This window comes from Suncus etruscus, chromosome 5, assembly GCF_024139225.1.
Source record: "Suncus etruscus isolate mSunEtr1 chromosome 5, mSunEtr1.pri.cur, whole genome shotgun sequence".
Lineage (NCBI taxonomy): Eukaryota > Metazoa > Chordata > Mammalia > Eulipotyphla > Soricidae > Suncus > Suncus etruscus.
Window position 1 is genome coordinate 93,243,197 of NC_064852.1, and position 15,576 is coordinate 93,258,772.

The 15,576-nt window shown below is 42.6% G+C and overlaps 1 protein-coding gene across 2 annotated transcripts; it reads right to left on the reverse strand.

Moving 5' to 3' along the window:
• Positions 1 to 2,510: 2,510 nt before the first annotated feature.
• CDCA7 (cell division cycle associated 7) lies at positions 2,511 to 15,373 on the reverse strand. Of its 2 annotated transcripts, XM_049773461.1 has the most exons (10): positions 15,353 to 15,373; positions 12,091 to 12,216; positions 11,437 to 11,673; positions 8,995 to 9,222; positions 8,634 to 8,711; positions 7,216 to 7,425; positions 6,545 to 6,682; positions 4,621 to 4,770; positions 3,897 to 4,033; positions 2,511 to 2,655 (listed from the first exon to the last, which is right to left on the reverse strand). In XM_049773461.1, the coding sequence occupies exons 1-10, from the start codon at positions 15,371 to 15,373 to the stop codon at positions 2,625 to 2,627; spliced, it is 1,356 nt and encodes a 451-aa protein (XP_049629418.1). In that variant the 3' UTR covers positions 2,511 to 2,624. The 2 variants fall into 2 exon arrangements, with proteins under 2 accessions (XP_049629418.1, XP_049629419.1); XM_049773462.1 differs by lacking the exon at positions 11,437 to 11,673.
• Positions 15,374 to 15,576: the final 203 nt, after the last annotated feature.

The following is a 15,576-nucleotide window of genomic DNA, read 5'->3' on the forward strand; positions in this document are numbered from 1 at the left end:
TTAAGGTCTCATCACTACTCTCAGGTCATACCACCAAGGTTGTTTGGCACAGGTTCTGTTCCAAAGTAGCTTTTGAATTTCAGAAACTTAATCCCAAAAGAAGACCCTAGGAAAGGCAGATAGGAGTTTTTGCTTAAGCTTGGGGTTGGGAGAACCCAAGCTTGGGATGTGGGAAGGACCCAACACAGGAGGATTGCATAGTAAAGAGAACAGCAAGCCAGACGTGTGGCTACAGTGATACAGAACACCCTTGTATGGAGGAGGCCCCAAGTTCTATCCCTGGCACTGCACTTATCATGCAGTCTTTCAAGGACACCCTAATAAAACAAAAGGGCAGACAAACTGTAACAAAAAGTTTTATTACAATAAAAACCTTTGAATTACAAGCATTACAGTTATGAAGCACTATTTACATATGGATTCATGGACTGACTTTGCACTAAATACCCAATGGGCAAGGCAACTGAGGATAGCTGCAAAGTGGGTACACCAGCACTCAACTGCAACCACCGAACAGTATGATCACCATGACCATATGGTAGAATGACAGGACACATGATACATAAAATCAGACCCGAAAATTAAATTGGAAGAGATGTCAAGTCAGCCAACTGCTGAGGTAACCTCTCCAAAAAATGGCATGTCTCGAGATTAGAAAAGTGCTTAAAACCTAAACATGAGTCCTGCACTGAATTTTTCAAGAAGCAAAAACTGGGTCAGGGAGAGGGTGGGGTTAAGGCACTTGCATTACACATGGCCTCCTCCATGCAATCTCCACCACAGCATGATCCCCTAGGACCCCCAGGTATGGTCCCTACATTAAAAAGTAAAAGTTAAATCTTTGTAAAAAAATCAAACTCTATGACCATTATCAATGTTCCATCCAAAATGGATTACAAAGAGGTTGGAGCAGATAGTGCTGAGAGAGATGATGAATATTAAGAATATTTATCTAAGAAAAAAAAAGAGAATATTCATCTGTCTATTCCAATTTGGACCCCCTGATATGGTCCCTACATTAGAAAGTAAAAGTTAAATCTTTGTATAAAAAGAAAAAAAGGCTCCGTGACCTTTAGCAATGCCCCATCCAAAATGGATTACAAAGTGGTTGGAGCAGATAGTGCTGAGAGACATGATGATTATTAAGAATATTCTACCCTTGGATGGACTGCGGTTCGATCCCCCGGTGTCCCATATGGTCCCCCAAGCCAGGAGCAACTTCTGAGCACATAGCCAGGAGCAACTCCTGAGCGTTACTGGGTGTGGCCCAAAAACCAAAAAAAAAAAATTAAAAAAAAAAAAAAAGAATATTCATCTGTCTATTCCAATTTGGACCCCTAGGTATGGTCCGTACATTAGAAAGTAGAAGTTAAATCTTTGTAAAAAATAAAATTCCTGACCATTATCAATGCTCCATCCAAAATGGATTACGAAGAGGTTGAAGCAGATAATGCTAAGAGATGATGAATATTAAGAATATTCATCTGTCTATTCCAATTTTACATCTTTGTTATCCTGGAACTGTCTTATTTTTGTTGTCCACAGATTCTTTCCTAGTAATAAAAGTGTGGTTTTAATTGTTCTAAAAAAAAAAAAAAACTTCTATAGGGGCCAGAGAGATAGCATGAATGTAAGGTGTTTGCCTTGCATGCAGAAGGACAGTGGTTGAAATCCCAGCATCCCATTTGGTCCCCCGAGCCTGCCAGGAGCGATTCCTGAGTGTAGAGCCAGGAGTAACCCCTGAGCTCTGCCAGGTGTGACACAAAAACCAAAACTTCTATATCATGATTTTAAACCAGATATGTTGGTAAAGTCACCTCATCCTCATTCCCCAGGTGGTTTCTCTACAATGGTTTCAAGTCTAGCCTGGCTTATGTATGGATTTCTGGGGTCGCTGAGTGCTTGATGTGGTGCTTAAGCTCATAATGCAAGGAATGAGTGACAGCGAGTCTCAGCTGGGACCATTCACATCATCCCATCAGTACAGTACAAAGAACAGTCCAGGTGACAGCCATTCGAAGTACTAGACTTCACTGACAGCGAGTCTCAGCTGGGACCATTCACATCATCCCATCAGTACTGTACAAAGAACAGTCCAGGTGACAGCCATTCGAAGTACTAGACTTCACTTTCCAGCCATTACCTAGATTTTCCAAATGACTGGAAGGCCTTAACTCTGTCCAAACTAAACCATACCCAAAGTTTTCATATCCAACAAGTTAAGTAGTTGGTGGTCTCTGGAATCCAGTGGATGTAACTGACAAGACAACTGTGTTTCTAAGTGCTAGGTTTTACAGTGGATTCCAGAGCCATTTCAATACCAAAGAAATTTTAATGTGTGTTTATCAAATAGCCATTTAGAAAGAACTCAGAAATGACATGGTGGTAAATGAGGGTAGGGACATGGGTTGAAGGAAAGCAAAAGAGAAACTGCAGGAGGCCTAGGATAGCTAGTATATACCCTCATGATGCTCAGAAACACAGATGGGTCTAGTAGAGCCCTTGATCTAAGCATCCTACAAAACAGAATGATGCATCCAAACTCCAAATGCTGGTTTCAATCAGAAGAAAAATGGAAAACTTGAAGATGGTAAAGGGATAGGTTGTGGTGGATCTCTCGAACATTATTCTTGCATTTCAAATTCCTGTTTCAGACTGAAAGAAAAAAGGAAATTTGTCAGAACAGGCTTTTATTTTTTTTGTTGTTGTTGTTCTTGGGCCACACCCAGCAGAGCCCAGGAATTACTCCTGACTCTGCGCTCAGAAATTGCTCCTGGCAAGCTCGGGGACCATATGGGATGCTTGGAATCGAACTGAGGTCTGTCCCTGAGTCAGCCACATGCCAGGCAAGCACTCTATCGATGTTCTATCACTTCGGCCCCTGTCAGACAGTTTTTAAAAAAACAAAACTCTTTCAAAAACCCAATATAGTCTCTTAAAAATGGGGGCCAGTTGGACCCGGAGAGATAGCACAGCGGCGTTTGCCTTGCAAGCAGCCGATCCAGGACCAAAGGTGGTTGGTTCAAATCCCGGTGTCCCATATGGTCCCTCATGCCTGCCAGGAGCTATTTCTGAGCAGACAGCCAGGAGTCACCCCTAAGCACCGCCGGGTATGGGCCCCCCCCCAAAAAAAATGGGGGCCAGAGAAATAGTACAACAGGAGAGGTTGTCCATGTTTTGCACATGGCTGAGTCAGATTTGATAGTTGGCATAATGGATGGTCTCGGAGCCCCACCAGAAAGGACCCTGGGCACAGAGCAAGAAATTAGCTCTAAGCATTGCCAACTATGGCTCTGAAATCTTGATTACTTAATAAGAACTAAAACGCTTGTTTATATACAGGGTCAACCAAATGTATCTTAATACTACAACTTTACCATTAAGTATACAACTTAGAAAATGTTTTGGGGCAGTTATCTGGTGAGTCTCAGGGGATGCAGTGCCAGGGACAGAACTAGGGGGTTGCCTTCCCAGTTCAGGTCTCTTTCCAGCATCTTAAATTTTTCTAACTCCTCCCCCTACACCTCCATCTCCACAACCACAGGACACCACCACCTATCAGGGGTCCTCAAACTTTTTAAACAGGGGGCCAGTTCACTGTCCCTCAGACCATTGGAGGGTCTGACTATAGTAAAAACAAAACTTATGAACGAATTCTTATGCACACTGCATATATCTTATTTTGCAATGAAGAAACGAAACAGATACAAATACAATATGTGGCCCGCGGGCCATAGTTTGAGGACCACTGATCCTAGATGAAGATACAGAATGCTTTAGATATCTCCAAGACTCCACCCCTTTTCCAGTTAATACTCAAGACAAATATAATCCCAAAGAGAATCACTCCACTCATCTCTGGGTGTGTCAGGGCTGGAGGCAGCATCGTACATTACCTTTTCAAGTACGCATGCACATTCCCAAAGCCATGGTACTTGGCCAGATACACAAGGACTCCGGTTGCACAGCGCCCATCTCGCTGCCGACAGAAACTACAGTTGCAGATTCCACGACAGGGTGGACAGTGCCAATTCTGAAAGAGGAAAGACAGTCAAGCCTTAGCACCCTTTACACATCACTCCCCTTCGACCATCGATGCCATTGGTTGCACTTACATCTTTGGGAGAGGAGTGGAGGCTGGGGCCACACCCAGGAATGCTTATGGCTACTAGAGTATCTTTTTGGTGCTGGTGATTAAACTTGGGACTCCAGCATGCCACATGCCCACTAGTCCCGTTTTTAGGCTAGCTCATAGGCTCTGCATTCCATCTCTGTATTTTTTTAGATTATAAAGCAAAAGAAATATAGTTCTTATCATTAGTCATGCTTTATGTTCCCTGTGAATATCTAGCAGAGCAAGTCACACAGCAGCAATCAGGGAGATCTACAAAACAAACTTCCCCTGAATAGCCAAGACTTGGCTATACTCCACTATCCAGCAAAAATGCAATGAATGAGTTGATTAAATAAATTTAAAAAAAAATGCTATGAATGCATCGACCACCCCCTGAAATAAAACATCCCACAACACCTACTGGCACAATTCCCTCCCTACTTCCAGCCCTACCAGCTTGAGGCTGACCTTCATTCTTTCCACACCACCCTCTTCCAGGCACTCACTGGGTCCAGCAGAGCTTCCTTCACCTCCTCCCCATAGCGGTTTCGAAGGCAGGGACCACAGAATTGGCCTCTAACCCCCCAGCATTCGGGGTTTCTGCAATTTGTTTTGGTATCAATTGTTTTCTGGCGACACTGATGACAAGTAGATCCCTACAAATATAAAGAACAAGAACCCATTGATTTGCTTTTTGTAACGACATGGAGGGTGTTAAATGGGTCAAACTGTAAGACTAGAGAAAGAAAGTCACTAGATAATGGATCCCACTGCTACATGAAAGAGTGAATTGAGGGAAGAGAAAAGAAACAAGCAAATGAGGAGGGAAGGGAGCCTAATGAATTCACAGTAGAGGGACTTAATACTTTGGTGTTGGTGTATGGTAAAATATATTTAAGGGTGGTATGAAACTATGCCCCTAAATATACAATATTATAAACTAATAACCAGTTATATCAATTTTAAAAATAAAAGGTAAGACGAGACCAGAAATATAATATAGCTAGTAGGACACTTGCGCCATGCATGCCGCTGGCCCATTTGATTTTGGTACCCTATCTGGTCCCCTGAGCCAACTAGAAGTGCCAAATCAATAATGGCAAATTTAAGAATGTCAGATTAGGAAGATGGTTCAGAGCTGGAACACAAGCTATGTATGCAAGGGCTCACATTAGATGCCCAGCATTGCATAGAGCTGGTGTGGTCCCAAGACCAAAAATAGAAGCAAAACCCAATGAGAGAAGCTCCTCTGTGGATAGCCTGACAATGTCATTGACAGTTTACATCTACATATATGTGTATGTGCCAAGACGTAAGAATTCACTCCACTGGCAAAAAATGAACAAACAATAGTCAATATTATAAAAATAACTTTTCCCAAGAAATTTTTTTTAATTTTGGGGCCACATCTGGCAGCGCTCCTGGCTCTGCATACAGGGGTCACTCCAGGTGGAGCTTGCAGGATCATGTTTCTTTTCTTTTTTTTTTTTTTTTTTTTTTGGTTTTTGGGTCACACCTGGCAGCACTCAGGGTTTACTCCTGGCTCTACGCTCAGAAATCGCTCCTGACACGCTTGGGGGACCATATGGGATGCCGGGATTCGAACCACCAAACTTCTGCATGCAAGGCAAATGCCTTACCTCCATACTATCTCTCTGGCCTCTATGGGATCATGTTTGTGCTGAGATTAAAATAGGTCAGCAACATGCAAGGCATGTCAACACCCATGATAAAAGATCTTATCATACCCCAAACATCTATCCCCAATTTACTTTATTTGGGGGAAGATATGGGAGGCCCATACTGAGACATGGCCCCGCAGGATGTTCCTGGCAGTGCTCCACACCATGAGGTGCTGCATCTCAAACCTGCTGCTCCTTCATGCAAAGTATGTGCTTTTATCCAATACCTCCAGCATGCAAAGCAATGCTTAGCCAATGAACTATTTCTCTGGCTTCCCCATTTCTTTTTCACTATGAATATTTACCATGTCTCTGTATGGATCCAAGCAGACATATATGATGCACTCATACAGCAATTTTATATTGAACAATTCCCTTGTTCAATAGGAAACATCAATGGCTGAAGCCTTAAAAAGGCTCAAATGCCCCAAGATACTCTCCCTACCCTATTAAGAAAACACACTTAAGTCCTTCATGCTAACAACATCAGCCAACTTTAAGAGTAGGCTGTATCTTGCTGTATCACAGATTTTTACTTTTTTTTTTTTGCTTGTTTTTGTTTTGGGGCCACACCCAGTGACACTCGGGGTTACTCCTGGCTATGCGCTCAGAAATCACTCCTGGCCTGGGATGCTAGGGGACTGAACCATGGTCCTGAGTCAGCTACGTGCAAGGCAAACACCTTACCGCTGCACCACCACTCTGGCCCTGGATTTTTACATTTTAAGCCTAATTTCGAGACACTTACCGTTGAACTGCTATAAATCTTCTCTCTAGAGTTGCTGCATATATTCTCCAGCTCCTCCTCTGTGATCTCTTCCACAGGGCGTATGATATGTGGAAGAGTCATTGACCCAGGACGACGACTCCTAGGCGTGTAATCTTCCTGAGAAAGGAGGAACCTGAATTAGCACTGTAACTTGCCCTTCCTCGATCTGAACCTTAAGGTCCAGATTCCTAGTTTCTCTGCAGAAAATTCATCCTAGAAATCTTTGCTAGGATATTAAGGGGGAAGGACAAGTGCTAAGGTACTCTGAGGGTACTAGAATATCACTGTTAATCATCCCTACAGTGGGGCTGGAATAAGAGCACAGCAGGCAGGGTGTTTGCCTTGCACATAGCTGAGCAGGGTTTGATCCCCGGCATCCCATGGCCTCCCTGAACTTGCCAGGAGTAATTTCTAAGTGCAGAGCCAGGAGTAACCCAAGCACCGCCAAATTCCTGTCCCTACAGGAAGCAAAAGTCAAAAGCATATTTTGACTCTCCCCAATGCCAACTCATTATCCAATTCAACTGAGTAGTGTGAGGGCGGTGGGTAGGGATGGTCAAGTGTCAAGAGGATACACAGAGGTTTCTATTAGGGCTATGCACACGGTACTGCCTCTAGAATAGGAACAAAATTAAATGTGCAGAACTCACGTTCATGAAATTATCAAAAGTCTTCCTCCTCCTCACCAACATGTACTTGTCATCCTCCTCTTCCTCCTCCTCCACCTCCTCTTCTGTGGGGAGGGCACCGAGAGAGCCCAGGAGTCTGGAGCGGGCCCTTGTGACAGGTCGAGCTCTTCGCTCTGGGTTTCTCCTGGAAGTCACACCCTGGAACAAGCGCCTTCGAGGTGTCTTGGGTTGCTAAATAAGACATGTAGAGGAAACTTAATTACCCCAAAGTGAAGGGAAGTGGAAGGGGACATGCTATGTTCTTCAGTCCTTTCTAGAATAACCAGAAAGTAACTCAATTTTGCTCCTGCAGTACCAAGCTCAGCTGCTTTCAATTTGAACAATAATGTACTTAGTCTTCTCCCCAAAAGATGCAAGAATGAATCTCATGCTCCAAAGAAACTTTTTTTGACATCTTGTGCCAGGGAGATAGCTCAAAGGGCTCAAGTTCAGTCTTTGCATATTGGAGGCACAGGTTTAATTGCCTGGCAACCAATCTCACTCCTAGTATCTCTAGTCCTCAAGAACCACCAAGTGTGGCACAACTCAGCATCGCACACCTCTTGAACCCTATTCCTACCTGCACCAAGATAAATGTGTAATACATGTTCTTTCTTCTTCCAGTCCTTCCTTTTGCCTACCTTGTATCACCTTGGGAAAAGGTGTGCCCCACCCTTTTTGTGCCACAATTTACGGTGCTCAGGGAACCATGCAGTGCCCAGCCCATGAGCTATGCGCATGTGTTGCATAGGGGAGGCCAGGCTTAGTCCTGGGCAAAGCAGATGGTCCTTAAGCTAAAGAATGTGACTTCTAAGCACAGAGCCAAGTAACCCCTAAGAATCAGTGGGTGTGACCCCAAAACTAAAATAATAAACAAGTCTATTATTATATACCTACAAAAATAAGAGGAATGTGATCAAGTTTGGGATTTAAATAAAAACATGGGGCTAGACTGATAGTAGAGTAAATAGAGAAGGGTAAAAAAAACTTCTGTTTTGCATGTGGCTGACCAGGGTTAGATCCCCAGTACGCCCATAAGATTCCCTAGGCATGGACAGAAATGTTCCCTTATCAATGAGCCAGGAATAAGCCCTAAGTGCCACTAGTGGTGGCCTATCCCCTCAAAAAAAAAGAGTAAAGTACCCTAACAATAGGGGCCATAGAGATAGGTAAATTGTATCTTTGCACATAGCATACTCAGTTCGAATCTCTGGCATTGTGGTCTCCTGCTCCTGCCCCATCAGGAATGATTACAGAGCCAGGAGTAAGCACTGAGTGGCATAAAGTTTGGCCCAAAATCCAAAATAAGAAGAAAAACTTCTAATAATAAATAGAAACATCTGACAAATATACCATACACATGCCCCAAATACTCCTAACTGAAAAGGGTTTGCACTTACCGAACTGTGTATAGGCATGATGCGCCTTCCAGGGAATGGACCAGAGAAACTTTCTAATTCTGCCATTAGTTTTGCCAGCTAAAGACAAAAAAAAAAAAAAAAAAAAATTAATGATTAGAATAACTGCTGAAAATGAACTTCTAGAAATTATGGTGGCAAAGTGTTTCTGATTTTCCCAATACATTTACCAAGGCTCTCAGAGGTTAGTTTTTGAAGTTCAGTTTGAAAAAGAAATGCAAGTTAAAGCACTGTAAAGACAGCTTCGCCACCTTACAGAAAAATATTCATTCTTAGAACACAAGTGGCTCAGATGGAAGTTGGAAGAACGAATCAAGTGGCACATTTCAAGCCAGACACCTACCATTGCTTTGTTCTGCTTTATATTTGAAGCCCTTTTCTCCAGGAAGCTCATACCACTTTCATCTTCTGAATCAGAAATGGCATCCATCTCGGAGGGCTTGGGGGATGCTGCTTTCTGGGGAGCTGGTCTCCTGGTGTTTCGTGCTGGAAACTTCATGGCCACTCGAAGTGGGCCAGAACGTCTACATTGACTACGAGTCCTGCAGCCAGCTCGGTCCGACTGAGATTTCTAGTTAGTTGAACAAGCGATTCATTAGGGACATGGATGGTCAAACAGACCAGCACACTACAAAATCTTCTCATCGAGGCACTTGCATCAAATGCAATTTACTCGAACACTGTCAACTCTGGGTAACATCAGGAATTCAAAATCAATATAGCAACCTGAGTATATTCTAACTTCACTGGGGAATATGGTTTTAAATAGCCTCCTTTGTAGTTCCCAAGCTAGTAGATTAGATTTGTCATTTCATAATATATAAAAATATTGAGTGATTTCTTTATAAAAATTCCTTTTCTTTTTTACATGTCTTGTGGCAGGGAGTTAGATTTTTACATATTAAGCAAATCCCAACAAGAATAGATGCATTCACATAAATATGGTCTCAGTGCTAATGGCAAAGGTAAAGTGTTATTAAAATTGTCTAAAAAAGAGCATACAAGGGGTGCTAATGGGTGCCTTGCCCTTTTAAGTAACCAGTCCTGTGTTCAATTTCAAGCACTACACACGAGCCCACAGGAATACCAAATGGTCCCATATGCCTGCCAGGAACGATTTCTCAACACAGAGTCAGTCAGGAGTAACTCCTGAGAGCCACCAGGTGTGACCCAAAAACCAAAAAATTAAATAAGTAAAATAAAGGGCAGAGAGTTTCTTTGAGGGTTGATGTAATTATTCTTAAATGACCACCCTCAAGAACCAGAAATGGAATAGCTCATACCCCCCCATATTTTTTAACATTCAAAAAATGCCTTAAAACTACAACAATTTTAGTTCTCTAACACACTACTAATGTACACAAACTAGGCACATTATAGAGACTAGGCAATAACAAAACTTGGTAGATTAACACTTTTAATCAACTGGCATTTTATTTATTTATTTATTTATTTATTTATTTATTTTGGTTTTTGAGCCATAACCAGCAGCACTCAGGAGTTACTCCTGACTCTGTGCTCAGAAATCGACCCTGGCAGGCTCAAGGGACCATATGGGATGTTGGGATTCAAACCGCCATCTGTACTGAATCTTCTGTCCTGAATCCGCTGTGGAAGGCAAATGCCCTATCATTGAGCTATCTCCCAGGCCCCTGGCATTTTAATTTTAATGTAATTGATTAAGTTAATTTTAATCAATAGACCACAATGAACTGCATCTACAGAGAATTAAAACTTTGCCCAGAAATAATCTGGGCTCTAGACAACGTGTCGATCACCATGCAGCGTGAAAGGCTGGCAATGACTCCGATATGCACTTATTTTAAGCACAAAACTCAGCAGAGGAAGCATAGCAGCACCAATGCAGCAGTGTGATAAAACTTTAATCATCAGTGTGATAAGGCATCACATGCAGCAGGGGGGCCTAGGCCTGCATCAAAACACAAAAGAATTGAGGCACACACACCTAAATCTAAACACACTGCTGTTTTTGTCTAACAAGTCGTCTTCAGAAAGAAAACAGGCTCAGCAGCAGTAGCTTAAGCAGAATAGAGCTCCACATACTGTAAGGCAACAAGCGCATGAACAAGCCAGTCAGACAAGAAGAAAAAGTGGCATCAGGAAGGGTCCTCCCCTAAAGATTATTAGATATACTCTAGCCTTATGCCTGTCTTCTGATAAAGGTCCACTACGGCTATCAAAATGATCAAAATAAAGGACTGGAGGCTTGAATGTGGATAAAAAAAAAGAGACATCATGGGGCCGGAGCAGTGGCGTAAGTGGTAAAGCATCTGCCTTGCCCGTGCTAGCCTAGGACAGACTGCAGTTCGATCCCCAGGCGTCCCATATGGTCCCCCAAGCCAGGAGTGATTTCTGAGCGTATAGCCAGGAGTAACCCTAAGTGTCACCGGGTGTGTCCCAAAAAACAAACAAACAAACAACAACAAAAAAAAAAAACAGACCTGATCTTGAGGACAAGAGCACCTCTGATGAGGCTGGATTTCTTGTGGCAATGAAAATCTGTTGATTGGCAAACTTTCTCTTATCAGTTTCCAAGATTTTCAGAGCCAAAAAAATATTTAAGATTCACAAGGAAGAAGAACGTCTCAGGAAAAACTACTTTCAGGCATGAAGAAAACACTTTTTCTTTTAAGATCAATGAATTTGCTAGCATTTGCTGACCAACATTTAAATTCTAAGAAAAAAAAGTATTTTTAAAGTCAGCAATGCCGTGCCCATAAATGTTATCTTTTTCTTGACATTGGTGAAAGTTTCTCCAACTCACCATTCCATCTTGTATCTCACTTTCTGAGAAACCGCAAAATGATTCATCATCAGAGTCGGCATGAAAAATACTGGCCAGTTCGTTAGTGACATCTGGCCTTGGTTTCTGTAAAAATCCACAATGGTCTAATACATCTTGCACCTCACTTTCTGAAAAGCCGCAGAAAGATTCATTATCAGAGTCCTCATAAAAAACACTTGCCAGTTCTTCACTGATATCTGACCTGAATTTAGGTTTCTGTAAAATAAATAAATAAATGTTGTGCATTTTTTTTCTTTCTGTTTCAAGAACCAATTTTCCATAAACCGTGCAGAGAGCAAATCACATTTACAAGTGCACTACAAGAGAATAGCTTTTGTTACAAAGAAAAATGGTTCAGAGGTTTACAAATGATTTCTGAGTTGTTATGGCAAATCATCAGGCATGTTAGGTTAGGCGACATTTCAAAAGGATAGAATAAGTAGCTAATCTACCTCCAACAATTACTACCTAGAACCAAGCAAAAAGTGAAATGAAATTACAGTGCATAGTGTATTTTCATAACGGCTGTATAGAAATGTAGGCAAAAAGCAAGCAGTTTTAATCACGCACAAAGCATTTGGGGCATTTTGAGCACTGCAGACTCAATTCTGTTTATTCTCAGGCAGCACTTACCGTGTTTGCAAAATTATCAGAAGCAAAGCTGTCACAACTGTCATCAGAGGATGATGAGGTTTCCATGGAAATCAACTTCACATACCTAAATTTCTTAAAGTTCTTCTTTACTCTCAGATCTTTTTGCTGCAAATGGAAATGGCAATGCTATTAAGTGGGATGCTTACTATAGCATTTAACTAAAGACACCGCTTCTGAGTTTAGTAGATTCAAACAGCTTCAGAAATATGTCCATTTCTTAAGACCTATGTAGAAAAATTTCAACTGCTAACCAAAAATAAATTATTTTAACGTAAAGACATAAAGTTATTGATATTGAGTTTTAGGCATATAAGATTTCAACACCAATCCCATCGCCAGTGCTCCCAATATGCCATCATCCACCTTGCCTGCTACTTTGACAGGCACATTCCAAAGTTTGGTGGTTGCCGTTTAGATCTCATGTTTTCAGTGTTGCTGAGTCTGATTTGGATTTAGAGTTATAGCACTTTCCCATTTCACGAATATAACTGAGACCCTGATCCATTTACATGACTTCCCTTTCCCATCTTCATCCTTTCTTCCTTGACTTCTTAAGGACAGAAAAGGAAAAAAAAATTTTTTAAACCAGGTTTAACATTCCTAAAAAAGATCCCTTTGCTGGAAATTTCTTATGACATTTATTAACTTGTTTAAATATCTGTAGAGCTAGTTACATACACCCTTTCTATCTATCCTAAGAATCTCCAAAGCTTTTACTATTATACTAAATGCCTGAGTTTAATGCTAAGCTCCTAAAATCGGCCTCTTTTTATTTTTAATTAAACTGCACTTCTAAAAGGGGATTTCAAAAGTACAAAATGGTGAGTGATTTTTTTTTCCCTGTCTAAGCCAAAATCAAGCTAAGGAGGTCTCTTAATGTAAGCTTTGCACTGGCTCTGTACTGTGATGCTAATTTCCTATGCTACAAAAACTGAGCAGGACCTTTACTTCCAAGTGGCAGACTTCCAAAAATGCCTCTTTCCAATCAGGAGGAGTTCCAGCACAAATCCTTGCAAATTAGATCTCTTAGCCCAGTGTGTCAATGGCACAAGGCTCCAACTTGGAAGGTCAAAGAGCACTCCAACCCCAGGAAGAATGTCTGATTCCATTTCGGCCTGCTGTTATGTCTGGCCCCATACTCAAATTTCTTTTTTTACTTCCTTTGCTCAACAAGTTCTTTGGGGAAGTACAAAGTCCTTGAATGAATATGACTCCTTTATTCATACACACACACTCAACAGTCTGACACTGCCCAACAGAAAATGCCACTGGTACCTATTCTGTCAAAAATTAAATGGGTATTAGAGCGGAGACAGACACAGCAGCTAGGGAGCTTGCTTTGCATGCTGCCATCCTAAGTTAGATCCCTGGCTCCCATATGGTTCCATGAGAACAGACCCCTGAGAACAGTTGGATGCAGACCCAAAAGCAATAAACAAAATGAGAATAAGTTTAAAAGGGTCTATGGTGCCATTTAAGTGTTTATTTTATTTTCATAAATATGACCTTTTTACATTGGAAACTGAAGTTTTCCTGTTGTTATTTTTTGTAGTGCAGAAAAATGGTATCGAACTCAGGTCCTCCACATGCAAAGTGGACTATCCCTGAGCTATATATACACTCGCAATCCCTCCAGTAAACTTTGGAAGAGCAATTCTGTGATGGATTCCAAATAAATAATACCGGTATTATATAAAGGATTTATCTTTCCCTCTCTGTGTATTTTCTCATTCTAAAAAATCATTCTTTGCAAAAATAAAATTAAATTAAAATAAATAAAACTACTTTCATGATGCTTGTAAACACCCTAGTGCTTAAGAAATCTTTCTTTTGCTCCCATATAAAGGCAGTAAACTGTAAGTAACATGAGGGCAGGGAGATCAAAGGGCTGAGTGCATACTCCCTGTATGATGCCTGTTGGGTCCCCTGGCACTGCATAGTCCCCCACAGCATCATCAGGGAGTTTGATTCAAAACACAACAAGAAAATGTACCACGTAGTGTTACTATCAATTAAAAGTGATCTTAGAAACCTCTCTTTTTTCCAGAGGATGAAATTCAAAGCTCCAAGGGAGGCCATTAGAAGTTGGCAGGTCCAAAACGCTGGGCTTCAACAAATCACCGCCAGATTTTTATTTTTCCAGATGAAGGAAAGACACAGAAATAAGCAAGACAGACATGGCTGAGATAAAGCTTTTTTTTGACAGGCAATTTAAAGTGTTTTTCTGTGCCCGGCATGAAATGCACATTAACATCAAGTTTAATTCCTTGCAAAGGTGACCTCATCAATCTCACTTAACAAATGAGTCCAGAGGCAGGTGTAATGGGTTATTTCACTCGTAAGCAATCTAAATCCAAGCACATTCGAGTTCAAGCCTAGCTTGGAAGCTTTATACTCTATATTCAGACTACGCCCAGGCAGACACACAAGGAAATCTGGCCCAGAATCCCAACCTCTACACAAGCGTCCCCCACCCCCATCACCTATTTCAAGCCTCCCACTCACTTCTTTTCTACCCAGCCCCCACTCTTCTCAACTCTCCAGGGTCTGGCCCCACGTTCCGGTTTCCGTTAGGAGAAAAATAAAAAAGTTGCATCCAGAGCAAAGTCTTGCAGCTGTAAGACTGAGGGGTGGAGAAGGGAGAGGAAGCCAGCAAAGGGCGCGCGAACAATTTGGACCTTAAAAAGTCTTTTCATTCTCACTTTATAATGCCAGGGACCTATAGGACCTATAGGGCCTATAGACGCCCCACGGCGTGCAGCCCAAAATCTAGTGACCAAGACTTAAGCAAGACCTTAAACTGCAAACCACCAACACATTTACAACAGGGTTGTAGGAAGTTGTGGGTGCAAAAGCTGGCCGGGTGGGTGTGCATCCTAGGACCGTCCCCGGTAAACGCGACAAGGTGTGAAGATACACAGACATAAAAACGGGGTAACAGTCACCACCACCCCCGTTCCCAGCACATGTGCATCTAGGACGCACGTGGCCTAGGGAATTCCCGGAGCTTGCCAAGCATTCTGCAAAAGGCTCGGGGGTGGGTGGGGGGAACTCCAGGGGCTGGGGATCCTGGTTCCGAGCAGCTCAGGTGCCCCCAATCCTGAAGCTGAGCTCAAGGGGCGACGTCCAGTAACAACCTCCAGCTAGCTGAAAAGCAGCGCTCCCTTTTGCAAAGTTGCAAGGAAATCTGCAGGGAGCCGGCCTGCACCCAGCGGCAATCCCCAGCCCCTCAAGACCTTACCGGCAAGCGGCGGGTGTGCATTCTGGTAACGGGCATCTAGGTCGGCTTCGGAGCAGGGAAAGAGGAGCAGAAGCACCGTGTACCACCCACGGAGCCAAATCAGTAGCAAGAGCGCGCGAGTGGAGCACAGGGCGCGGACTGGGACCCTGAGGGGGCGGAGCTTGGGCCAGGGTTCCCGCGCTGGAGCGCAGGTCCTGCATGCGGTAGTAGAGTCCCGCGGGGCC